General features: G+C 56.9%; 3 protein-coding genes across 4 annotated transcripts in view; 2 read left to right on the top strand and 1 right to left on the bottom strand.

The window, feature by feature from the left end:
• The first annotated feature begins 1,170 nt into the window (after positions 1 to 1,170).
• Positions 1,171 to 4,893, top strand: LOC143385382 (LITAF domain-containing protein-like). Its single transcript, XM_076840854.1, has 4 exons — positions 1,171 to 1,285; positions 2,691 to 2,747; positions 4,294 to 4,438; positions 4,785 to 4,893. The coding sequence occupies exons 1-4, from the start codon at positions 1,171 to 1,173 to the stop codon at positions 4,891 to 4,893; spliced, it is 426 nt and encodes a 141-aa protein (XP_076696969.1).
• A 2,274-nt stretch (positions 4,894 to 7,167) lies between these two features.
• Positions 7,168 to 10,872, top strand: Litafd (LITAF domain containing). Its single transcript, XM_076840853.1, has 4 exons — positions 7,168 to 7,282; positions 8,688 to 8,744; positions 10,288 to 10,432; positions 10,764 to 10,872. Exons 1-4 carry the CDS (start codon positions 7,168 to 7,170, stop codon positions 10,870 to 10,872), a joined length of 426 nt encoding a protein of 141 aa, XP_076696968.1.
• A 6,976-nt stretch (positions 10,873 to 17,848) lies between these two features.
• The window catches only part of Usp7 (ubiquitin specific peptidase 7), a 56,525-nt gene continuing 49,416 nt past the window's right edge, over positions 17,849 to 24,957 (bottom strand). Inside the window, exons 21-32 of one of the 2 annotated variants that reach the window (XR_013154572.1) lie at positions 24,336 to 24,436; positions 23,572 to 23,725; positions 22,748 to 22,815; positions 22,169 to 22,277; positions 21,998 to 22,075; positions 21,304 to 21,404; positions 20,416 to 20,515; positions 19,329 to 19,448; positions 19,122 to 19,193; positions 18,889 to 18,979; positions 18,033 to 18,459; positions 17,849 to 17,967 (exon numbers count right to left, since the gene is read on the bottom strand). Coding sequence is in view for 1 of the 2 variants with exons in the window: in XM_077105922.1 (XP_076962037.1) it covers positions 18,353 to 18,459; positions 18,889 to 18,979; positions 19,122 to 19,193; positions 19,329 to 19,448; positions 20,416 to 20,515; positions 21,304 to 21,404; positions 21,998 to 22,075; positions 22,169 to 22,277; positions 22,748 to 22,815; positions 23,572 to 23,725; positions 24,336 to 24,436 (1,101 nt within the window). In the remaining variant the exon portion in view is untranslated. Of the gene's footprint in view, positions 18,460 to 18,888; positions 18,980 to 19,121; positions 19,194 to 19,328; positions 19,449 to 20,415; positions 20,516 to 21,303; positions 21,405 to 21,997; positions 22,076 to 22,168; positions 22,278 to 22,747; positions 22,816 to 23,571; positions 23,726 to 24,335; positions 24,437 to 24,957 lie in introns of both variants that reach the window. The other variant, XM_077105922.1, reaches the window with a different exon arrangement.

The raw sequence follows: 24,957 nt of genomic DNA, 5'->3' as shown, positions 1-24,957 counted from the left end.
GCTGAGGAGTAGCCACACCGAGGAACCTGGGAGACTTCCAGACGGAGACACAGGGGGCTCTTCCAGGCTACTGCACTGAGCAGCGCGGTGCCTGCTCACAAATGGCCACTTCACTCTGGGGATGGGTTTCTGGAAAGAGCACTGCCAGGCCAGGGTCCCTCGTCTGTGACTGCCAGGTGTGGCCAGGTCCGGCCTTGTCAGAGGCCCGAGGAGGCTGGGTCCCGGGACTTGGCATAACCGTTGGTTCTGTCCACCCAGGCTCTCCTTGGTCGTCCCCATGTGCCCTGGCATGGGAGAACTCCTGCAGTCCCTGGTGGGACCCCATGGCCCTGACTCCCAGGCAGCCGTGACCCTGTGTGCAGCTCAGCTAGCTTTGGCTTGAGAACTGTCACGGGAGCTCCTCTGGTCCCCACCACACAGCCTTCTTTTATTTTCTTACATTTGATTTATTGATTGATTTTTGGTAGGAGGACGGAACCCAGGGGTGTTCCACCACTGAGCCACATCTCCATCCCTTTTCATGTTTAATTTGAGACGGGGTCTCACGAAGTGGCTTAAGGCCTGGCTAAGTTTCTGAGGCTGGTCTTGAACCTGAGACCCTCCTGCCTCAGCCTCCCAAGTGGCTGCAATTGCAGCCTGCCCCACCGTACCCAGCTCTGCTCTGCTCTCATTTTAAGATGACCGTCCACTGAGCGCATCCAGGTGGTGTAGCTGATTCTCAAGGGCCCTGTGGGGCTGCTCTTATTTTGCCTGTTTTACAGCGGAGGAGGTGAGGGCTGGAGGTGCAGACCAGTGTCACCCAAGTCCCCAGAGCTGGACAGCACAAGAGTCAGGTGGCCTGGTGAGGTGGACCCCCACATGCACACGTGTGCCCACGCCTAAAGAAGTTTCTAACCAGAGGACGTGGACGTCCTGGTCCCGGGTTCCTCGGAGAAGAGTGGGTGTGGCAGGACTCCCGCCCCCGGCTCCCGGTCAGTCCCCTGGCCTCGGGAGTCTTCCCAGCCTGGGAGGCAGTGGACATGAGCCTGAGGGGGCCCCCGCCCCCCCACAGGGAGCTGGGACAAGGCAGTCTCTGCCTCATGCAGACATCACAATAGTGGCCAGTCACCGGCCAGGCAGCTGGGGAGGCCGTGGCTTCTCTCCTGCTTGTCTCTGCCACCAAGCCTCACCATGAGGACTGCTCAGGATGAGGAGCAGGAGAATGAGGACACGGAACCCCAGGTCACCAGGACACCACTGCTGAAACAGAGGAACAGGGAGGAGCCAAAATGGAACCAGCCTCAGGGTGAGGGGCCGGGGGCCGGGAGTGGCCAGGGACAGGGGGAGGCCGGGGCCCACGGGGAAGCAGGAGGCGGGATGGGGCCGCCTGGCCCAGCCAGGGCTGATCCCCATGCTCACCACCCCCCCAAGTCCCACCGCCCCACCACCCAGGTGACCCCACAGGGACACGGGCAGCAAGGCCTCTGGCAGCACACACTCTCTTTGAGCCCACAAGGACAGGTGGCTGCGGTCATCACACGGGGCCGGGTCACTGCCGGGCCTGGGGGACACGGCCCTGGAGACCCCCAGTCACCTCTCACTGTTGATGCCTGGTGGTGCCAGCAGGGGTCGCAGGACCACAGGGCACTGAGGGCAGTGCTGCTCACAGTCGGGAGTGACTCCAGGGGGAGGCCGGGGGCTTCATATCTGACCCTCCTTTGTGAGAGGGATGAAAACCTGCCGGCAGGGATGCGGGCCCTCCCTGTCCTGGGGAGTGGAGCCAGTGGGTAGGACAGGGAGGGGCTTGGCCTGCCCCCACCCCAGCAAGCTCTGGTGGGAGTCCCAGGAGGCCCCTCCAGCCTCCAGCCTCAGGCCTCCCTTCCTGGGAGGGGCGGGAAGAGCCGGTGGTGGAGAGCAAGACCGGGTCCCTTAGCTGGACAAGCCACGGGGCTGTCCCTGGAGACACGGGGACCCTCTGCCCACACACGCCCAGGAGGCTCCCTCTCCTGCCCACCTCTCGGGTCCCAGGCTCCGGACTCCCTTGTGGAAAGAGCAGGAGCTGCTTCCTGAGCCTGTGGGCAAGGTGGCGGCTGGGAGGAGGGGCTGGGCCCGATGAGCAGGTGGGGTGCCCAGACACTGCGGGAGGACCTGGCGCTCAGGGAGCAAGTCTGGGAGAGTGGAGGGCAGGACCCCTAAAGGCCTCCTCCTGAGCAGTTGGGCGCAGCCCATTTGGGAGCCATTCTGACAGAGGCAAGGGGCACAATGGCCGCGTGGACTCCGGTGTCGGGCCTTTCAGCTCCATCCTTGGCTGTCACACTTGTTTACTGGGACTTTAGGAAAGCCACCTGCTCTCTGACTCTAGACCCACATCTGCTGCCTGGAATAGGGGCGCACCCTGCTGCATGGGCAGGAGGACTGTAGGAAGCGTGTTAAGCACCCAGCTAGCTCAGAGCGCGGCTGGCGATGGACGGCCCCGAGCTCCTGTGTCCTGGGCCACCTGGTGCTGCTCCCAGGAAGAGCTTGTATCCCAGGACGCGAGGGCCCAGTGCAGTCAGACGTGCCCAGGTTCAAATCCAGCTCCTCCACCTACGGCCACGCAGCCATCGAAGCTGACGCATCCTCCAGGCCCCATCTGCTCTCTGGAGTGGGCACCTGCCCGTGGGCACTCAGTCCTGGCAGCTGAGGGCGCTCTTCCCTCCTCTCTCCTCAAGGGCCACCGCCTCCTTACAACCCTCCTCCAGGACTCTCCCGCCCTCAGCAGCCCACAGGTGAGTGCAAAGTGCTGCCACCTCTCTCCTCGCACACACTTCCTGCTCAGATTGCCACAGGCCCCTGGCCTGACCATGGGCCCAAACGGCCCACTGGAAAACCCTCCTCCCGGCCCCATGGCTCCGTGGCCCTGCAGCTGGTTAGGGCCCCTCTGTGGCTCCCACAGGCTGTTCCAACGTCAGTGGCCTTGAGCATCACTCTGACCAATGTGTGGTCACTAGTAGACACCCTGGCATATAGTAGGTGCTCAGGAGATGCTTGTAAACTCCCTGCAAGCACATCACCTCCACCCTGGATCCCAGAGATGGACAGCACAGACCCCCCAGGAGGGGCCTAGGTTTGGGGATTCTGCATACTTTCCAAGGAATTCTCAAGCACTCCAAAGAACGGTCAGGTTGGACTGCGGTCAGCTTCACAGTGCTGCAGCTAATGCACAGAGAAAGGTTTGTCTGGCTCCCAGTCCTGGGGGTTGCAGTCCGTGGCTGGCCAGTCCCACTGCTCTGGGCCCCTGCAGAAGCCAGATGCCCATGACAGGGAAGCCATGTCAGAGCCAACGATTCCATCACGATCTGGGCAGCAGAGAAAGACCGGGTCCTACAGTGTGCTCAGATCCCAGTGACCTAAGGACCGCCCCGAAGTCAAGGTCCACACACCTCCCAATAGCGCCACCCTGGGGCCCAAGCCTTGAACACCTGAGAGACACTCACGCAGACCATAGTGGACAGTAAATTCCCACAGGGCGCCTCAGGGTGACACAGTGACAGTGACCTCTCTCTTGGAGAGCACCGGACAACCCTCAGGTCCCCCATCCTAGCTTCCTGCCAAGTGCGGGGCATGTCACCCTCCCCTGCCTCTGAGCTCACCCTGGCGCTGCCCCGCCCCTCTCCAGGCAGGGGGTGCAGACCTGACCTGGCTCTGCTCCAGGACACTGTGGAGCGCCACCAGCGTTCTTGTTCTTGCTTTGGGGCTTATTTTGAGGCGCTGGGGTTTCCCCCAGGGTCCCATGCATGCTGGGCGAAAGCTCCCCTCTGCGCTGCGCCCGGAGCCTCAGCAGCATGCTCTTGACAAATCCAGCCACCAGGACACAGGGAGGGCCGCGGTGCCAGGTCGCTAGGCGCACCTGTGGGCCAACGTCCAGGTGCAAGTCCAGCAGGGAGGCTGGCTGTTCTTTGCACCACAGGCATGGGGACAGACTCGGGCTAACCCCGCAGGTTGAGAAAGGGGGCTGACCGCGAGCGGGGGTTGAGCTGGGCAACTCACTGGACAGAAGGGACCTGGGTTAGACCGAGAGGCGCTCCAAACCCCCTGGGGCCCTGATTCACCTGCTCACCAGGGGGTCAAGACTGGGGGAAGGAGCCCTGAGGCTGATGGGCAGGTGGATAATGGGTGGCACAAGCCTAGCCAGGTGGTCTTGGGTGCTTAGATGACCACCATGAACAGCCAAAAGACAAGAAGTCACAGTGGGGGTGGTGTGTCCAGCCGGTTGGGCCCAAGGGTGGGGGTGAGGCGGTGCAGGTCTGACCTGCCTCTCGCCCCTCCCCCCAGGCATGTACACCAACCTGCCCAGGATCTCCACCTCCTTGCCAATGCGCACCGTATGTCCCTACTGTGGCCACCTAGTCGTCACAGAGACCACCCCTGTCCCAGGAATCCTCACCTGGCTACTGTGCTTAGGCCTCTGTTTCTGTGGGTGAGTGGCTGGCCCTGGGCTCCAAAAGGCCCTGCCCCGGCTTGCAGGGGGGTTCCTGCTGGGAGAAAGGGCTGGCCTCTAGCAGCCAGGTGGGCAGCAGGGGAGTTTGTGGAGGACAAGCAGGAGCAAGGACAAGGACGTCCCGATGTCCATCTCCTGACTCCCACCACACTCACTGGGAGTCACACCTGCCACAAGAGGGTTCCCAGCAGTGCCTGTCACCACCATGGGGAATCCCTGGCCTGTGGACGCGCCCAGCAGCTCATAGGAGGCCGGCCGCCCGAGGGCAGTGAGGGAGGGCCAGGGCCAGGGTGGTGCCCTTACGGCCCATGCCCTGCGACTGCAGGTGCTGCCTGGGCTGCTGCCTCGTGCCCTTCTGGATGCCCAGCTTGAAGGACGTGACCCACTCGTGCCCCGTGTGCAAGCACCATCTCTACCACTTCAAACGCATGTGACCCCTGCCCCAGAAATAAACCTGCTGACGCTCCTGCACGTGTGTCCTGCGCCCGGCCATGCCGTGACCTCCTCTGACTCCAGTCACCAGGGAGGTGGGGTGTGGCCCACAGGAGCCTGGAGCACAGCAGACGCGCAGGCCGCGATGGCTGGACACGGGAAGGGTCCTGTCCCTGAGATGCCCAGCGCAGACTCCAGCCTGCTGTCCACCAGGAGGCCCGTCTTGCCCTCGCCCACCCGCACCCAGGCTCTCAGCTGGCCCTGCTGGTGGACTAGCACTTGGTACCAAGTGCGGCCCCAGTGGGCATCTCCCTGAGCCGCCCTCCCCTGGCCGGTGCTGTCCAATTGGGGTCCCACCCTGGGCCTCCTCTCCCACCCACTCCTGCACCCTGCAGCCTCTCTCCTGGGTGCCTCAGAGAGCTCCCTCTCCCTTCCTGGGGGCAGGGTGGCGGCAGAGGGCACCATCTCTTCTTACCCCAGACCCCTGCCCTGTCCCTGCCGCCCTGCAGGGACCTGCAAAGGTCCTGCTCAAGTCTGCCCTGCCCTCCTCACCACTGGGGGCTGCGATTGGTTTGGGCAAGGGTCAGTCACCTCAGCTTGGACTGTGCCCGACACATGCCCAGACCCTGCCACCCTCAGACCAAGGCTAATTTTTTTGTACCAGGGATTGAACCCAAGGGCACATAACCACCGAGCCACGTCCCACATTTTTTTAAGGGTATTTATTTTTCAGTTGTAACTGGACACAATATGTTTGTTTTATTTATTTATTGGTCCATGGTTCTGAGGATCAAACCCAGGGCCCCGCGCGTGCTAGGCGGGTGCTGTACTGCTCAGCCCCAGGCCCAGCCACATTTCATCTTCTTAAATATTGAGACAGGGCCTTACTGAGTTGCTTAGGGCCTTGCTAAGCTGCTGAGGCTGGCTTTGAACTCGAGATCCTCCTGCCTCAGCCTCCTGAGCCGCTGGGATTAGAGGTGTGTGCCCTGCTGGCTTCTGTTGGTGTTTCTCTGACACTCCTCCCGGAGCTCCTCTTCCTCTCCTCCTCTCCCCTCCTGTCCTGACACATCCTGCCCCATTCCCATCTCTCTCTCGCTCATTGGGCAGCTGAGGAGTAGCCACACCGAGGAACCTGGGAGACTTCCAGACGGAGACACAGGGGGCTCTTCCAGGCTACTGCACTGAACAGCGCGGTGCCTGCTCACAAATGGCCACTTCACTCTGGGGATGGGTTTCTGGAAAGAGCACTGCCAGGCCAGGGTCCCTCGTCTGTGACTGCCAGGTGTGGCCAGGTCCGGCCTTGTCAGAGGCCTGAGGAGGCTGGGTCCCGGGACTTGGCATAACCGTTGGTTCTGTCCACCCAGGCTCTCCTTGGTCGTCCCCATGTGCCCTGGCATGGGAGAACTCCTGCAGTCCCTGGTGGGACCCCATGGCCCTGACTCCCAGGCAGCCGTGACCCTGTGTGCAGCTCAGCTAGCTTTGGCTTGAGAACTGTCACGGGAGCTCCTCTGGTCCCCACCACACAGCCTTCTTTTATTTTCTTACATTTGATTTATTGATTGATTTTTGGTAGGAGGACGGAACCCAGGGGTGTTCCACCACTGAGCCACATCTCCATCCCTTTTCATGTTTAATTTGAGACGGGGTCTCACGAAGTGGCTTAAGGCCTGGCTAAGTTTCTGAGGCTGGTCTTGAACCTGAGACCCTCCTGCCTCAGCCTCCCAAGTGGCTGCAATTGCAGCCTGCCCCACCGTACCCAGCTCTGCTCTGCTCTCATTTTAAGATGACCGTCCACTGAGCGCATCCAGGTGGTGTAGCTGATTCTCAAGGGCCCTGTGGGGCTGCTCTTATTTTGCCTGTTTTACAGCGGAGGAGGTGAGGGCTGGAGGTGCAGACCAGTGTCACCCAAGTCCCCAGAGCTGGACAGCACAAGAGTCAGGTGGCCTGGTGAGGTGGACCCCCACATGCACACGTGTGCCCACGCCTAAAGAAGTTTCTAACCAGAGGACGTGGACGTCCTGGTCCCGGGTTCCTCGGAGAAGAGTGGGTGTGGCAGGACTCCCGCCCCCGGCTCCCGGTCCGTCCCCTGGCCTCGGGAGTCTTCCCAGCCTGGGAGGCAGTGGACATGAGCCTGAGGGGGCCCCCGCCCCCCCACAGGGAGCTGGGACAAGGCAGTCTCTGCCTCATGCAGACATCACAATAGTGGCCAGTCACCGGCCAGGCAGCTGGGGAGGCCGTGGCTTCTCTCCTGCTTGTCTCTGCCACCAAGCCTCACCATGAGGACTGCCCAGGATGAGGAGCAGGAGAATGAGGACACGGAACCCCAGGTCACCAGGACACCACTGCTGAAACAGAGGAACAGGGAGGAGCCAAAATGGAACCAGCCTCAGGGTGAGGGGCCGGGGGCCGGGAGTGGCCAGGGACAGGGGGAGGCCGGGGCCCACGGGGAAGCAGGAGGCGGGATGGGGCCGCCTGGCCCAGCCAGGGCTGATCCCCATGCTCACCACCCCCCCAAGTCCCACCGCCCCACCACCCAGGTGACCCCACAGGGACACGGGCAGCAAGGCCTCTGGCAGCACACACTCTCTTTGAGCCCACAAGGACAGGTGGCTGCGGTCATCACACGGGGCCGGGTCACTGCCGGGCCTGGGGGACACGGCCCTGGAGACCCCCAGTCACCTCTCACTGTTGATGCCTGGTGGTGCCAGCAGGGGTCGCAGGACCACAGGGCACTGAGGGCAGTGCTGCTCACAGTCGGGAGTGACTCCAGGGAGAGGCGGGGGGCTTCATTCCTGACCCTCCTTTGTGAGAGGGATGAAAACCTGCCGGCAGGGATGCGGGCCCTCCCTGTCCTGGGGAGTGGAGCCAGTGGGTAGGACAGGGAGGGGCTTGGCCTGCCCCCACCCCAGCAAGCTGTGGTGGGAGTCCCAGGAGCCCCCTCCAGCCTCCAGCCTCAGGCCTCCCTTCCTGGGAGGGGCGGGAAGAGCCGGTGGTGGAGAGCAAGACCGGGTCCCTGAGCTGGACAAGCCACGGGGCAGTCCCTGGAGACACGGGGACCCTCTGCCCACACACGCCCAGGAGGCTCCCTCTCCTGCCCACCTCTCGGGTCCCAGGCTCCGGACTCCCTTGTGGAAAGAGCAGGAGCTGCTTCCTGAGCCTGTGGGCAAGGTGGCGGCTGGGAGGAGGGCCTGGGCCCGATGAGCAGGTGGGGTGCCCAGACACTGCGGGAGGACCTGGCGCTCAGGGAGCAAGTCTGGGAGAGTGGAGGGCAGGACTCCTAAAGGCCTCCTCCTGAGCAGTTGGGCGCAGCCCATTTGGGAGCCATTCTGACAGAGGCAAGGGGCACAATGGCCACGTGGACTCCGGTGTTGGGCCTTTCAGCTCCATCCTTGGCTGTCACACTTGTTTACTGGGACTTTAGGAAAGCCACCTGCTCTCTGACTCTAGACTCACATCTGCTGCCTGGAATAGGGGCGCACCCTGCTGCATGGGCAGGAGGACTGTAGGAAGCGTGTTAAGCACCCAGCTAGCTCAGAGCGCGGCTGGCAATGGACGGCCCCGAGCTCCTGTGTCCTGGGCCACCTGGTGCTGCTCCCAGGAAGAGCTTGTATCCCAGGACGCGAGGGCCCAGTGCAGTCAGACGTGCCCAGGTTCAAATCCAGCTCCTCCACCTACGGCCACGCAGCCATCGAAGCTGACGCATCCTCCAGGCCCCATCTGCTCTCTGGAGTGGGCACCTGCCCGTGGGCACTCAGTCCTGGCAGCTGAGGGCGCTCTTCCCTCCTCTCTCCTCAAGGGCCACCGCCTCCTTACAACCCTCCTCCAGGACTCTCCCGCCCTCAGCAGCCCACAGGTGAGTGCAAAGTGCTGCCACCTCTCTCCTCGCACACACTTCCTGCTCAGATTGCCACAGGCCCCTGGCCTGACCATGGGCCCAAACGGCCCACTGGAAAACCCTCCTCCCGGCCCCATGGCTCCGTGGCCCTGCAGCTGGTTAGGGCCCCTCTGTGGCTCCCACAGGCTGTTCCAACGTCAGTGGCCTTGAGCATCACTCTGACCAATGTGTGGTCACTAGTAGACACCCTGGCATATAGTAGGTGCTCAGGAGATGCTTGTAAACTCCCTGCAAGCACATCACCTCCACCCTGGATCCCAGAGATGGACAGCACAGACCCCCCAGGAGGGGCCTAGGTTTGGGGATTCTGCATACTTTCCAAGGAATCTCAAGCACTCCAAAGAACGGTCAGGTTGGACTGCGGTCAGCTTCACAGTGCTGCAGCTAATGCACGGAGAAAGGTTTGTCTGGCTCCCAGTCCTGGGGGTTGCAGTCCGTGGCTGGCCAGTCCCACTGCTCTGGGCCCTGCAGAAGCCAGATGCCCATGACAGGGAAGCCATGTCAGAGCCAACGGTTCCTCACGATCTGGGCAGCAGAGAAAGACCGGGTCCTACAGTGTGCTCAGATCCCAGTGACCTAAGGACCGCCCCGAAGTCAAGGTCCACACACCTCCCAATAGCGCCACCCTGGGGCCCAAGCCTTGAACACCTGAGAGACACTCACGCAGACCATAGTGGACAGTAAATTCCCACAGGGCGCCTCAGGGTGACACAGTGACAGTGACCTCTCTCTTGGAGAGCACCGGACAACCCTCAGGTCCCCCATCCTAGCTTCCTGCCAAGTGCGGGGCATGTCACCCTCCCCTGTCTCTGAGCTCACCCTGGCGCTGCCCCGCCCCTCTCCAGGCAGGGGGACCAGACCTGACCTGGCTCTGCTCCAGGGCACTGTGGAGCGCCACCAGCGTTCTTGTTCTTGCTTTGGGGCTTATTTTGAGGCGCTGGGGTTTCCCCCAGGGTCCCATGCATGCTGGGCGAAAGCTCCCCTCTGCGCTGCGCCCGGAGCCTCAGCAGCATGCTCTTGACAAATCCAGCCACCAGGACACAGGGAGGGCCGCGGTGCCAGGTCGCTAGGCGCACCTGTGGGCCAACGTCCAGGTGCAAGTCCAGCGGGGAGGCTGGCTGTTCTTTGCACCACAGGCAGGGGGACAGACTCGGGCCAACCCCGCAGGTTGAGAAAGGGGGCTGACCGCGAGCGGGGGTTGAGCTGGGCAACTCACTGGACAGAAGGGACCTGGGTTAGACCGAGAGGCGCTCCAAACCCCCTGGGGCCCTGATTCACCTGCTCACCAGGGGGTCAAGACTGGGGGAAGGAGCCCTGAGGCTGATGGGCAGGTGGATAATGGGTGGCACAAGCCTAGCCAGGTGGTCTTGGGTGCTTAGATGACCACCATGAACAACCAAAAGACAAGAAGTCACAGTGGGGGTGGTGTGTCCAGCCGGTTGGGCCCAAGGGTGGGGGTGAGGCGGTGCAGGTCTGACCTGCCTCCTGCCCCTCCCCCCAGGAATATACACCAACCTGCCCAGGATCTCGACCTCCTTGCCAATGCGCACCGTATGTCCCTACTGTGGCAACCAAATCGTCACGGAGATCACTCCTGTCAATGGAGTCCTCAACTGGCTTATGTGCTTAGGCCTCTGTTTGTGTGGGTGAGTGGCTGGCCCTGGGCTCCAAAAGGCCCTGTCCCCGCTTGCAGGGGGGTTCCTGCTGGGGGTTCCTCTAGCAGCCAGGTGGGCAGCAGGGGAGTTTGTGGAGGACAAGCAGGAGCAAGGACAAGGACGTCCCGATGTCCGTCACTGACCACACTCAGTGGGAGTCACGCCTGCCACAAGAGGGTTCCCAGCAGTGCCTGTCACCACCATGGGGAATCCCTGGCCTGTGGACGCGCCCAGCAGCTCATAGGAGGCCGGCCGCCCGAGGGCAGTGAGGGAGGGCCAGGGCCAGGGTGGTGCCCTTACGGCCCATGCCCTGCGGCTGCAGGTGCTGCCTGGGCTGCTGCCTCGTGCCCTTCTGGATTCAAAGCCTGAAGGACGTGAATCACTCGTGCCCCGTGTGCAAGCACCATCTCTACCACTACAGACGCGTGTGACCCCTGCCCCAGAAATAAACCTGCTGACGCTCCTGCACGTGTGTCCTGCGCCCGGCCATGCCGTGACCTCCTCTGACTCCAGTCACCAGGGAGGTGGGGTGTGGCCCACAGGAGCCTGGAGCACAGCAGACGCGCAGGCCGCGATGGCTGGACACGGGAATGGTCCTGTCCCTGAGATGCCCAGCGCAGACTCCAGCCTGCTGTCCACCAGGAGGCCCGTCTTTTGCCCTCGCCCACCCGCACCCAGGCTCTCAGCTGGCCCTGCTGGTGGACTAGCACTTGGTACCAAGTGCGACCCCAGTGGGCATCTCCCTGAGCCGCCCTCCCCTGGCCGGTGCTGTCCAATTGGGGTCCCACCCTGGGCCTCCTCTCCCACCCACTCCTGCACCCTGCAGCCTCTCTCCTGGGTGCCTCAGAGAGCTCCCTCTCCCTTCCTGGGGGCAGGGTGGCGGCAGAGGGCACCACCTCTTCTTACCCCAGACCCCTGCCCTGTCCCTGCCGCCCTGCGGGGACCTGCAAAGGTCCTGCTCAAGTCTGCCCTGCCCTCCTCACCACTGGGGGCTGCGATTGGTTTGGGCAAGGGTCAGTCACCTCAGCTTGGACTGTGCCCGACACATGCCCAGACCCTGCCACCCTCAGACCAAGATTTGTTTTTTTATTTTGGTTTCTGGTACCAGGGATTGAACTCAAGGGCACTTAACCACTGAGCCAGGTACCACCTTTGTTTTTAAAGGGTATTTATTTTTCAGTTGTAATTGGATACAATATCTTTATTTTATTTATTTATTGTTCTGTGATGCTGAGGATCATACCCAGGGCCCTGCGCGCGCGTGCTAGGCGGGCACTGTGCTGCTCAGCCCCAGGCCCAGTCCACATTTCATCTTAAATTTTGAGACAGAGCCTTGCTAAGTGGCTTAGGCTGGCTTTGAACTCAGGATCCTCCTGCCTCAGCCTCCCAAGTCCCTGGGATTACAGATGTGGGCCACCTGAGGACACCTGTGAGCTGGCTCCTGCCTCCCCTGCCCCACTCTTGCCAGAACCAAGTGCTGGCAGCCACCACTTGGGGCACCTTCTGTCGGGCCCCAGCACAGCCTCCCAGCCCTCTCCCCCAGCCCGCCCACGCTCATCCTCTGCTGTGACTGTCCCTAGATCTGGGTGCCAGTGGCTCCAGTGGGTACCTCAGGACACGGCAGGGATGAGTGGAGGCTTGTGGACACCAGGAGCGGACAAGGCCAGGCAGGATCAGCCTGCCTGGCAGGGATGCTGTCATGGTCTGCACCAACCCCAGGCGAGTGAACACCAGCTGGCGCTGTGCTTCTCACCGCAGCCCTTGGTCACGGGTGACTGAAGTCAGAGTTGGAATCCTGCTTCCTCAGCCAACTACTCCAGACTGCCAGTGCAGCCGGGCCACTGCCCTGAACAGAGGGGACATTCCGCCACAGCAGCAGGTTCTGCTGGACAGGGCTGGGTTAAGGAGATAAAGGGCCAAGTCCCTATGGAGGCCCCATCCCAGCTCCCATGGAGGTTCAAGGCCTTAGTGTCTTATCAATGGGACCCTCTGGGAAAACTGGGGTCTGGGACCAGGACAGAGGGGGATGGGATAAAGGAAGAACCAAAGCAGACTGGACGGTTTCTCGACTTTGTGACCCATGAAAGTGCCATCTCCCTCGCCATGGCTCCCAGTGGGAGGAATTTCAGTCACGTAGGGCCTCAGTAATTTGCTGAGACAAATGAATTTCAGAGGGAGACGTGAGGGGAGCCTCGGGGTGAAGTGGGTGGGCGTCACTGACAGCCCTGCCCCAGGCCTGAGGATGCGCTGCAAACCCAACAGCTGGACAGGACCCTATCGGCAAGAAAGGTGTGGAGGAGAGCGGGGAGGCCGCGTGAGTGTGCAGAGCCCCCAGCTGGAGGAAGTACCGCCTCATGAAGCAGAGAGGACGGGTCACAGTAGCTAGAGGGAAGGACAGAGGGACTCCTCCGGGTGGGAAGCCCCAGACTGCAGCCTCTCCCGCTCCCTTGGCGAACAGGAAAAGCTGAATCCTGAGCCAGCGTCTCCGCAGGACCTGGAGCCTCGGCTTCACATTCAAACAGAAATCTTAGGATTCGGTGACGAAGCTTTCCTGGGGACCTTGGTGCTTGGCTGAGACTGAGGGAGTCATCTCTGATTGTCCTAGTTGAGGACCCTGGTGTCAAGTCAGGACACAGCAGAAGGCTCCGGCGACACCGTGGGCAGTGACGGGTCCAGGCAAGGCTACCCAGCCTCAGTGATCCCCAGGAAAGGCCTTGTTTGGGACGTGGTGGCTCCACAGGTGCTCAGCCTCAGCAGTCCTGCTGGCCAGGCCATAGTCCCAGAAGCAGATCCATCAGCAGTTCAGCTTGAAGGCCTTCCTTGTTCTGCGCCACAACTCTCCGTGCTGGCTTTGACCGGGTTCTGAGCCAGGTCCACAGACGGGAGCGGGGTCCTCCACTCCGGTTCTCTGTATGTGGGTTGCTGGTGCACCAGGCAAGCTCTCCTGAGAGGTAGCCATCCTGCTTCAAGGGTGACCAGATACACGGTGCGTTGAGAGGTTCTGCCCAGGATTTTTTTTTTTTTTTTTTTTGGTATCTGGGATTGAGCCCAAGGGCACTCAATCTGGAGCCACACCCCCATCCTTTTAAATTTTGAGACGGGTCTCATTTGCTGAAGCTGGCTTTGACCTTGCAATCTTCCTGCCCCAGCCTCCCTCGCTGGTGGGATTGCAGGTGTGCACCACCATGCCCAGCCCAGCACCCCTCACCTGCCCCACATTTTTTCTGGGTGCATTATAGTTGTACTTATGATGGATGTCACTCCACATCAGCACTCTTTCCTGATCCCATCAACCAATCCCACGCCCTTGGTACGGAGATTGCCCAGGGTTAGGAAGTGTCACTTGCCATGTCTCTCATGTTTGGTTATTAGTTACTTGTAGCACTGGGGACAGGACCCAGGGCCTTGCACATGCTGGCCAAGTGCTATACCACTAAGCTACACCTCAGCTTGTCACCTTTTAAAAAGTAGAAATGACACTGAAAATAGGCTTTTCTTCTTCAAGGTGTTTGCAGGTGCCCGAGGCACAGGTGTCTGAATGATGGAAACCCCCTAGCTCACCCCCAAGCTCATACCTGATCACAACTTAGCCTAAACAGATATTCCCCAGTCCACACCCAGGCTCCCCACACGGCTCCAGCCACACCTGGCCGCCATGCAGGAAGGTGGGAGGCTTGACCACGTTCTCCACCTCTCTATAGAGGTAGCCCGTCATAATTCTCCTGTGCCCACAGCTGGCTGCAGAGCAGGCTGGGGTACACGGGGCCGTGGCCTCCTCCTGCACCGTCCCCTAAGCTGGTCCTGGCCCTCCATGCTCAGGGCCATCAGGCAAGCACTTGGCCCTGGCAGGTGAGCTTGGCAGCAGTGGAAGGAAGGGGAGAGTCAAACTGGGTCTCAACATGTTCTGGCCCGGGCAAGCACTGAGCTGCCACCAGGCCCCGATTCTGGTCCCTGAGCTGCCCAGATGCCACTGCTGAACTCAAGGCCAGGGGGCAGTGCTCATTAGTGCTGGCTGTCACCAGCCATCCTACCCTCAAGCCTGGCCGAAACCTAGAGGGGCCCCGCCCTTCGCCACAGGTCATCAGTGGGGTGTGGCCAGCAGGGTTTCATCAGGAGCAGCAGCCGCCAGGCAGGGAACCCGGAGCAGCCTCAGGCTGACACCATTCCTGAGAAACAGGTGCTGAATCCTGTAGAAATGAGAGCCCAGGGACACCCACTCCACACTGGTGGGCAAGGCCAGGCAGGATCGGCCTGCCTGGCAGGGATGCTGTCATGATCTGCACCGACCCCAGGCGAACCAACACCAGCTGGCGCTGTGCTCCCCACCACGGCAGCCCTTGGCCGCGGGTGACTGAAGTCAGAATTGGAATCCTGCTTCCTCAGCCAACTACACCAGACTGCCACACGTGGCCAGGGGCTATTGCCCTGAACAGAGGGGACATTCTGCCACAGCAGCAGGTTCTGCTGGACAGTGCTGGGTTAAGGAGATAAAGGGCCAGACTGGCAGGCCCTGCCACATAATGGCCCCACAAAACCCTGGGGAGGGGCTGAGGATGTGGCTCAAGCGGTAACGCGCTCACCTGGCATGCGCGGGGTGCTGGGTTTGATCCTCAGCACCACATACAAATAAAGATGTTGTGTCCACCGAAAACTAAAAAATATCTAAAAAATTCTCTTTAAAAAAAAAAATCCTGGGGACACAGTCCTAACTCAATGGTATTTGAAATGTGCTTACAGATGCTCTCCCCAGGAGCAAGGCCTGGCTCCCTGGTCATTTGGATTACCCAGTCCCCAGGGGACCTACTTGCTAGTTGGACTATGGTGGCAATCTCACTTCAAACTTTCTCCACCCGAGAAAAGTAGTTTTTACACCAGGGATCTATCTAATCCAGGGTCTTGCTAAACTGCCAAGGCCAGCCTCAAACTTGCACATCCTCCTGCCTCAGCCTCCAGGCATACTTCAAGCATGAAGATGGGTCCCCCGCCCGGGAACCCCCTCACAGTAAGTGTGTCGCCTTGGAAATGGCTTCACCCACTCTTCAAACAGCACAGTGCCCTGCTTGCTTCCCCGCCAGGGCAGCAGAGCTGAGCAGTGGCAACAAATGTCACATGGCCCCCAAGTGGAAGTATTTACTCTCTGGTCTTTCATGGTTAATTTGTCAACCCTGTCTTTAATGTCAAACCCAAACCACATTAAAAAAAAAAAAAATCCCTGCACACCTCACTTTAGTAACTCATGGAGCCTTAAGAAGCTGTCACCTCTTACACCCCAACTGAAGGTGACTTCAAACCTGAGGGCTCAGCTCAGCAATCACAGATCTCCATCCAACCCAGACACCAAAGAGTATGAGCCCGAGAAGCTGCCAACAGGCGATGCTGAGGCCCTGGACAACGAGAGGCAGGCCCCCACCGTGGCAGCTGGTCGCTGGACTCGCTTTCCCCCTGTCATAGACCCACACTGGAGTCTGCCTCTGCAGGTCCCCACCACACTGAGGACGCAGCCTCACCGTGCTCCAAAGCCTCATCTCCACATGCCAAACTCCTCTGATCCTTTTATGTCATGACACATTTGTTGATCAGCAGTACGTGTGAGCAGCCCTAGACATGTGTGTCCCTCTCCTGGATGGCTGTGCTGATCCCCAAGGCAGCTGGTTCAAAATTCTTAAAGGTTGGCAATTCCCGCCAAACACCTCCATCTCCAAGGTGGACGTGGGGGACACTGCCTTAGTGCTTAGGGGAAGCTCCTGCATGAGGAACTGCTGAGGAAATGACAGACCACACCCCACGCACTTCTTAAAAATCATTTTTAGTTATAGATGGACACAGTACCTTCATTTTTGCATGGTGCTAAGGTATTTGAAATGGCAGGCGAGTGCTCTACTGCCGGGCCCAGCCCAGACCACCTCCGTGCACTCTGCCATCCCAGCAGGCTGCTTCTGTAGGCAGGCCCCGTGGAAAGGGCCCCATGTGCCCAGAGCTTTCCAGGGCCATGCGCCAGCTTCAGCACAAGGGCTGCCCTGCCATCCAGAGGGACCCACACACCACAGGGGGACAGGACCTGACAGCTTCAGAAGACTCGTGTGGACCACCTGGAAGGCAGCTTGTTTTCTCCCTTAAATTTTAAAACTTGCACTTCTGCCTCCCCAAAACCAGATTAACAGACGCAAGCTCCCGATACCAGAACTGGGAAACCGCAAGCCTAAGGGCAGCACTCGGTGTGTGCGCGCGTGCACACAAACACACACACACAGTACCTCTGAGGGTTGGTTTCAGTTAGACTCCCAGCCGACACCCGAAGGCAAAACCTGGGGGTCCGGTCGCCTCTTCGGGAGAGAGAAAGCCAGGGAAGGACGGGGCTCTCCTGATGGGCCCCCAGGCCCGGATGGCGAGGCAGCCTGAGCAGGAGGGCAGCACTCAGCAGAAACCGAGAGATCCTCCAAGGCAACTGCCAAGAGACCAGGCAACGGATGCCACGGACACAGGGCGAAGGCCAGAGGCCAGCCTTGCCAGCCCTGCACCCGGCGGACGCCACCTCAGAGCCATTTCATTAAGTCTTTTATTTCTTGAACTTAACTGTGACCAGTCAGAGGCAAGTCTCCCCTCCCCAGCCCCAGCCCCTGGAATCAGGAGGAAACCCATCTCCACGAAATGTGCGCACAGCGAAAGGGCTTCCCAGGCCAGCAGCGAGAGAGCAGTCACCTTCCTCCACTTCCACGTCACTCACTGAATTTTTATAGAAAATTTTATTCAACATACAACATTTTCCAGCAAAAAGGCAATATACAGGAAGAGTTGGTGAACACTGCTGCTACAGAAACAAACAAAGATACTGGAAAAAGAGGAAAAGTAAGTGTGATCTGCCGATTCTATTTACTGCACTCGAAACTAGCCACGCAGATGGCATTAGCTCCAAAAGAAAAGGAGACGAGGCGGGGGCCGAAATGAACCACACAGTGAGTATGACACCAGGGACATCCACCTGTAGACTCACCCAACAAAAAGTGACCTCTCCCCGTGGCAAATTGTACATGTCCATTCATTAAATATACAATTTCATTTTTCCTTTTTTATTTTACCCTTTGTACAAAGTCAGCAGCTTCCCAACCACCAGTGAGGCTCTCCCGTCGCTCAGGCCGTTTCCACAGATTCTACTTGTGATCCTTTCACCTGCTCGTCCTGAGGAGCTGCGAGCTCACTAAGCTTGCTGAGGCAGCAGAGTGAACCTTCATTGTATTTAACATGTTCAATTTAATAAAAAGACCCAAAACATCTGTCAGGATTGTATTCAGTGCACCCACCTGGCAAGTGGGCTGCAGAGCAGTGGCTGGCGGGGGTGAGATGAGCTTATTTAAAAGACCCCAGGCATCCGGAGGGGAGGAACCCGAGGAAGGGCCGACAATGCACACATGAAGGAAAGAGCGCTATTTATTAGGTTGTGAGTTTCTCTGTTTTGCCTTTACAGATGCACAAAAGGTCACTGAAAGTATAACTGAAGGAGTTACGTCAGACGAGCCTGCACAGACTGCCTGGCTGCAGGCTGTGGACAGGACCCAGGCGGGCAGCCAGGCAGCCTGTGCCACCCAAACACAGCCTAGAGACCTTTTGCCAGTGACACGCGTCCTAGGAACCTCTTCTCCCCATCACGCTGACAGTTCCTTGCATTCTGGTTACCATAAAATAACTCTCATTGGCATCCAAGCTTTATAAAAACACCTTCATTTTGCTCAAAAAGGGCAGTCAATAGATACAGAGAAGCCAAACTGAACAGCCTCAACAAAATAAAATTAACATCAGCAGCAAATCCTCTTGCTGGAGACTTCGGCTAGAGTACACGTGTACCAAAGTTCTACGGCTGTTAAAAAGGGGCACACACCCACGCGCTGTCCCGCCTTGAACACACTGGTAAGGAAGTCAGTTATGGATTTTAATGGCCTTTTCAAGGTAAGTGTAGCGACTCCTCTTTGGGGCTTTGTTGAAGTGGTCGAGCCCTAGCCAAGGCCGAGGGTGAGACATGTTACCTGGTGGGGAGAGAGAACATGTGAGACCCCAGAGCCCCTGGCTGGCCAACGTGGACCTCCTACCCACACGAGCCATCACCCCCACAGCTGCATGTGGGTGTCTCAGCGAAGCCGGGACCTTGAGCTGTGCTTGCCTGCCTGGAGCAAGGGCGCTCCACTTAGGGGCTGTGAGGGCTTCACTTCCGCAAGGCAGCCCTGGGAACTGCGGGTCAGGGCAACCAGCACTGTCCCTCAGTCCTCAGCTAGCACTCAGCCAACGGGAAGGGCTGTGATTCTTAAGAGAGTCCAGGGGCCACCGGTTGTCACTCCCTGTTTCACAAGGGGCCCCAAAGTGGAGAGCGAAGAGCCAGCTGTCCACCTCCCCGCCTGTGCCCACTGCCTCTCAGGAGCGCTCCCCTTGATGAATCCCTCTAGGGAGAGGGCTCTTACCAGGCTGTGGCTCAAAGTCTTTCAAATTCACTTCATACTCGTCTTCGTTAATGTATTGGTGTCGGCCCATCATTACAATTGCAAATTTAAACTAGAAGACAAAAATCAAGACTCCTCCATTATTTCTGCACACTGGCAAAGTTCCTATCTCTGGCATTACTGATTAAGCAGTGCCACTGGTCGCGGGGCTGGAGTGGGCGGCCCCTGCGCTCTCGCCAGGGCCCAGAGCGCACCTTTTCAAACTCCTTTTCCTGGACGTCCAGCAGGCTCTGGATCCGCTTCATGACTTCTCGGAAGCGCTCGCCCTGGGAAGGCAAAGGACGGAGTGCTTCATGCTCACTCCCACGTCTCGGTGCCACGCTGAGCTCACTGAGGCAGGAGCCCAGGTGAACGACACCTGTTCAGAAGCTTCCAGTTCTGACCTTCCCTCAAACTCTTACCTGGTGTATCCTCAGCAAAAACGGAATTCCAAATGTCCCAAACACCTCTTTGTGGAAATGGGCCACTGTGATCAGCATCTCGTTTTCCTTATCTATGTCTACCTGGTCCAAAGGTATCTCCTGGGGACACATTTCAAACACAAAAAGTGTCCTAAGTGCAGTCGCTGCCGGCAGGTGTTGCGCTTAAATTCTAATGTGGCACTCCACCGGCAGGCTAGAGCGCAATCCAGAGGGCCCCAAGGCCAGCGCGTCAGAGGCTTGGCACTCCGGGGAGGTGACAGGACCTCTCAGTGTAGGGCCCACGTGGGAGGGCTCGTGTGTGCCTGTGGTGGGGACTGCAGAACCCTGGTCTCTTCCTTTCATTCCTCCACCTTGAGCTCCCTGCCAGATCCCAAAGCAAGAGGGACCAGTTCATGATGGGTGGAAGCCTCCAAGACTGTGAGCCACAATACACTTTTAAGATGAGGATTCCAGGTATTTTGTTAGAATGATGGAAAACTAAGTAGCGGGACCACATTTTTGCCAAAATACCATGATAAACCTTGCTAGAATGAGAGTGCCGAGTATTGTGGCTACCATAGCAAAACATTCAGCTTTCAATTCATGGCAACCCAACACTTTCTGCCTACATGCACTTGGGGTCCATATTAAACTTGGATTCTAAGCATAAATTCTGTAGGTTTCCACCCAGAGTCCATGCACAGATGGAGGCAGCATGGTGGACCCATGGGAGAACACAAGGGCCAGTGTTTAATGGGGACAGCAGTTCTGCTGGGGAAGATGGAAAAGTTCTGTAGCTAGACGGTGACAAAGGCTTCATGACAAAGTAAATATACTCAACTACACACTTAAAAAAATGATGGAAATGGCGAACTCTGTGTTGTGAATATTTTCTCATAATGAATCACTTCTGTAGTCTGGAAGAAGAACCAAATTATCTCAAAAAGCACTTCAACTATTGGTACATGAACCAAACTAAGGTCCCCTGTATGACTCACAGTGAGTGTCACACGGGCAGTAGACACCCGCCCTGCCACACACTGTCCCAGGTTCCATATGCACTCTGCTGCCAAAAGGGGACAGTTACCTCTATTCGAAATGTTCGACTCGTTGCAGGAGATAAACATTCTAATAATTCATCTTCTTGATGCACACCAATAATTTTGTAGCTTACAATTTCTAGCAGCCTAAATGAAGAAAAAAATGCGGCAAATAAATATATATGCACACACAAGTATTCATGTTTTCAAACAAACAAAAACAAATCTGGCTGCTAACCACAAATTGAATCCATGAAGCTACTGGAACATGCCAATCTTCTTCCTCTAGATTTATTTACTTATTTATAAAATAAAGAAACCGTACACATTAGAAGCAGGGCCTGCGAAGGGTTGAGGAGGTGGTCCCGCGACCAGTCAATAAGCTTCTGGAGCTAGCCCAATGGCCACACTTGGGCCCAGAGACACAGGCTCATCAAGCCAACCTTCCCCACAAGTAGCTCTGGGCGGGGAGGACCAGATACTTTCCCACTCACTCTTCAGAGAGAAATAGTCTCTTCATTTATTAAAAACTTACAAAAGAAAGCATTGCGGAACTAAATAGCTCTAAAGGTCAGTGGTAGGAGCAGGGCCCAACTCTAAGAAAACACTGATCGTCAAACTCAGCATCAGCCGACAATTCTAACACAAATATGAGGTTGTGTCTCAAATACAATCAGGAGTCACCTTTTTCCAGGGTCAGCTGATCATTCAACTCAAACCAGACCTTTCCTGTGGTGGCTTTTCCACCTGAGCTCACCTTTAATTACAGTCATTAACATCAGAAAACAAAGAGCGGGAAATAGTTTAATAAAATTATTCCAAACCTCCACACAGCACCAGCTTCAGGAGGAAGTGGCAGTGGATTTTAAGGGGTTCAACGTGCACTGTTTGGGCTGGGAGCAGCCCTGCCCGGCTCCAACCTGGGAAACACTCACCTAAGCCTCCCTGATGCTTTCTCACCCAGCTCCACGGCCTTCTTACATTCTTCTAACAGGTCCCGGACACAGCCATGCTTGTCTGGATATAGTGTTATTTCCTACGCGACCACAAGATGACACAGTCGCATTAGAGAAAACAGACTTTTGCTGCAGCAAATAAGAGGAACCCTGGCCGACTGGCTCAAGCACTCCGTGGGCCACCACTGTTCCCCTTAAACCCAGGGCCCCTGCTTGTGAAACCACGCACTGTGGGACCATCTGCCCATACCTGGGACCAAGCCAGTACTGACAGGAGGTTAGGAAATGCCACCCTGATGCAGAAAGCTTGCCATTTCCAGCACCACAGGAAGTGGCCCTGAGAAGGGCCCCGGGAGAGTGGGACATGGTTCAGAGGGAAAAGCCAGGCCAACACCGTGGCTCTGGCCATATCAGTTCTCCAAGGGCCAGCAATGGGGCCTCCCTCCCCAACCCTGGGGGAGCTGAAGAGACGAGCCGGCAGAGACAAGTGTCCAGAAAAGGCCCCGAGTGTGGCAGGCTCAGGGCTGAGAGACCTGCGTGGGCAGCGTTCAGGCTGCCTGAGTGGGGAGGACCGCGACACACTGAGGGCCTCTCACACAGGCTGGCACTGAGGGAGGGTGTTCCTTTAGGGACAAACAGACAATAGGCAAATGCCAATAAAACCAAAACTCACCTCTTCCCTAAACTGGCTGTTTAACCATATACACTTAAAACTTCGTCTGTTCTCAAAGTCTGTGATTTTCATCTTAAGCTATGAAGAAAGAGACATGCATTTTAGATAGGCTTCCACAAAAGCCCACACCTTCTCCTCATCACCCAGAGGGACATTAATTTGGACTCATACCTGCTGATAGTAAAGTTTCTTAGGTTGTCTAGGCTTGAAGAATTGTAGAAGATCTCTTAAAGTACCTTCATAATTATGTCTAAGAGGATTACCTGGGCCATCCCTATAACTACACAAGAAAACAGCACATGAATAGATGAAGTGTTTATTGGCCTAAAACACAAATCCTGAGTGAACACAGAAGCAAGCCCCTGGCCCCACACCTAGACATGAGGTATGGGGCTGGCTCAAGGTTCAACTCAACACTCCCGTTTCCTAGACCTAAGTCCCTCTAGCTGTCACACTCAAATGTTGTCCTCAAAGGTGACAGCAATCAAAGCCTGACCACATGACCCCTGACGCAGCTGGACCAGTAGTGTACATGAAACACTCTGGCTTTCAATGAAGCCATCAACTGCTTTGACGTCTCCAAGTAATGTGGGTGTAACATGAGTTGTGACAAGTGCAGACCTCAAGGAGGTGAGAAATGGCATGTCAGGCAGAGTGGTCAACTACTAGCATGTCAGCTCCAAGATGCTTCGATGAGTTCTGGAAAGCATGTAGTGAAGAGAAATCCCCGAGTCCACGGGCATGGCTTACCCTTGAGACTTGAAAAACTGAAGCAGCATGGGGTCTGTGTTGAGCCTCTGTGCGACCGTCTTTGCAACCTGGAGACGGAGAGAGGCAGGCTTGTGTCTGGGGCACAGCTCCTGAGCCTCGTATCTTGTGGGGTTAACTAAAGCAATGTGATGTGAGCAGGCAAGGGGTCATCACTGTGGTGTCCACACTCCTTGGTGCAGGGTGTGATAATTGGAGGCACACACACCATGGCCTGGGTGGAATCAGCACAAGGGGCCTCTCCATCTCAGGTGCTGCTCATGTCTCTGTCACTGGATCCTGCAACTCCCATCTCATGGTCCTTTTTTTTTTTTTTTTTTGGGGGGGGGGGTACCAGGGATGGAACTCAGCCCCCGCCGCCGTTTTTAAGAGACAGGGTTTTTCTCACTGAGTTGCTTGGTGCCTCGCTTTTGCTGAGGCTGGCTTTGAACTTGAGATACTCCTGCCTCAGCCTCCAAAGCCACTGAGATTACAAAGTGTGCACCACTGTGCCTGGCTCACAGTTCTTACTTTTAATGGTAAAGCTAATGTTTATTTTCTCACGATTAAACACCTGCCAGGTTACATTAAGGCAAAGGGGCTATTGCAACTTCTCTCTCAAAACAAAATTTATGCCAGAGAAGCTTTCCTGGGAGAGACACGCAGGCACGGTGGAGGACAGGGAAGCACAGGCCCAGCTCCCAAGAGCACAGCCTATGCCTAACATCAACCTTCCCAAACCACAGCCAGACAGCTTCCTCAACAGACTTTTGAAAAATACACAGGTCTTTCTGGGTAGCACCTGCTGAAGAACAGCTTTCTGATACCTGAAAATAGTTCATTCTGTTGGACAAGGTGACCACGAAGCCAGGGTCGTTGGGGATCGTCTTGTCACAGAAGATGACGTCGACACGGTGGTAGAGGTCTCTGAAGTATTCTTTTGCAGTGGGCAATTCACTATTATCATTTTCAGGGTCATCCCTGGGGAAAAGAAATGTTCAGAATAAATGGAGGCCCATGCAGTGCCCTGTTGAGAGACCTCATCTGCTGGGCAGCAGCGATGCCCACAGACCCTCTCTGTGCAGGGTCTAGGAGTGCACAAGACTACATGTCACCAGTGCCACAGAAAAGGTGGCAGCCCCAGCAGGGTGCGGCTCAGGTTGCTCTGCACTCCTAGGTTCACAACAGAACCACAGAGTCCCTAACCCTAACCTGACCAGGACTCGGCGGGGAGGCTTCTGTCTGACAGGAAGCTGTTCCTGACTTCAAGTACTGCAAACCAGACTGAGTCTGCTGCAGTGGGTCTGAATGAGTTACCTGAGCAGATACGGCCAAGGAATTCTGACTTCCAGTGCTGAGGGAAGAACAACTCTTCCCACATTTTTAGGAAACAAAAGAGCTTTAAATGATGGCATTGTTCACTGCCCCTAACTCCAAAACCCAGAGTGGCTAGCTACTGCCAACACTCAGATACTTGCAATGACTCATGGCTCAGGTCCAAGTGCAAATAAATGTGCCCTGGTTCTGGGACAAACCAGACTGCAGCTCCTGATGCTGGTGCAAAGGGATGGAACCATCACGTGGTACGTACTTCTGAAACACTATGATATCACCATCCATTAGTTCATCAAGGGCTTTATCAAGAGACACATCATAGTCCTGAATTCTCTCCGTTAAATTCGGTTTAACTTCCTATAGTAAAAGATATAAAAGTTTCATTACAAAATTTGTCTGCACATAATGTAAGTATTTTCTCTACACCCAATTCTGTTCACCATTTTTATTTTTTATTTTTTTAAAGACATGGATTCTCCTCATGTTGCCCAGGCTGGCCACAAACTTTTGGGTGTAGGTCATCCTCCTGCCTGTCTCCTAAGGAGCCAGAATGACTGTAGGCATGCACCACCACACCCAGCGCACCCACACTAAGTTGAAATGTCTAAATGGAAGCTGGGCACAGGTGGTGCCTGCCTGTAATCCCAGAAACTCTGGAATCATCCTGCCTCAGCCTCCCATTTTGAGACCAACCTAAGCAATCCAGCAAGACCCTGTTTCAAAATAAAACATAAAAAAACAGGGATATGGTTCAGTGACTCAGGGATCCTGGGGGTCAATTCCCAGAACAACAAAAAAAAAATGTTAATGGGAAAAACAAACCTACAGGTACCTAATAATCACTGATCCTGTAAGTTAAAACTCACAAATCTAAAAAT

This window comes from Callospermophilus lateralis, chromosome 19, assembly GCF_048772815.1.
Source record: "Callospermophilus lateralis isolate mCalLat2 chromosome 19, mCalLat2.hap1, whole genome shotgun sequence".
Taxonomy (NCBI): domain Eukaryota; kingdom Metazoa; phylum Chordata; class Mammalia; order Rodentia; family Sciuridae; genus Callospermophilus; species Callospermophilus lateralis.
This window is presented reverse-complemented; position numbering and strand designations above follow the sequence as displayed.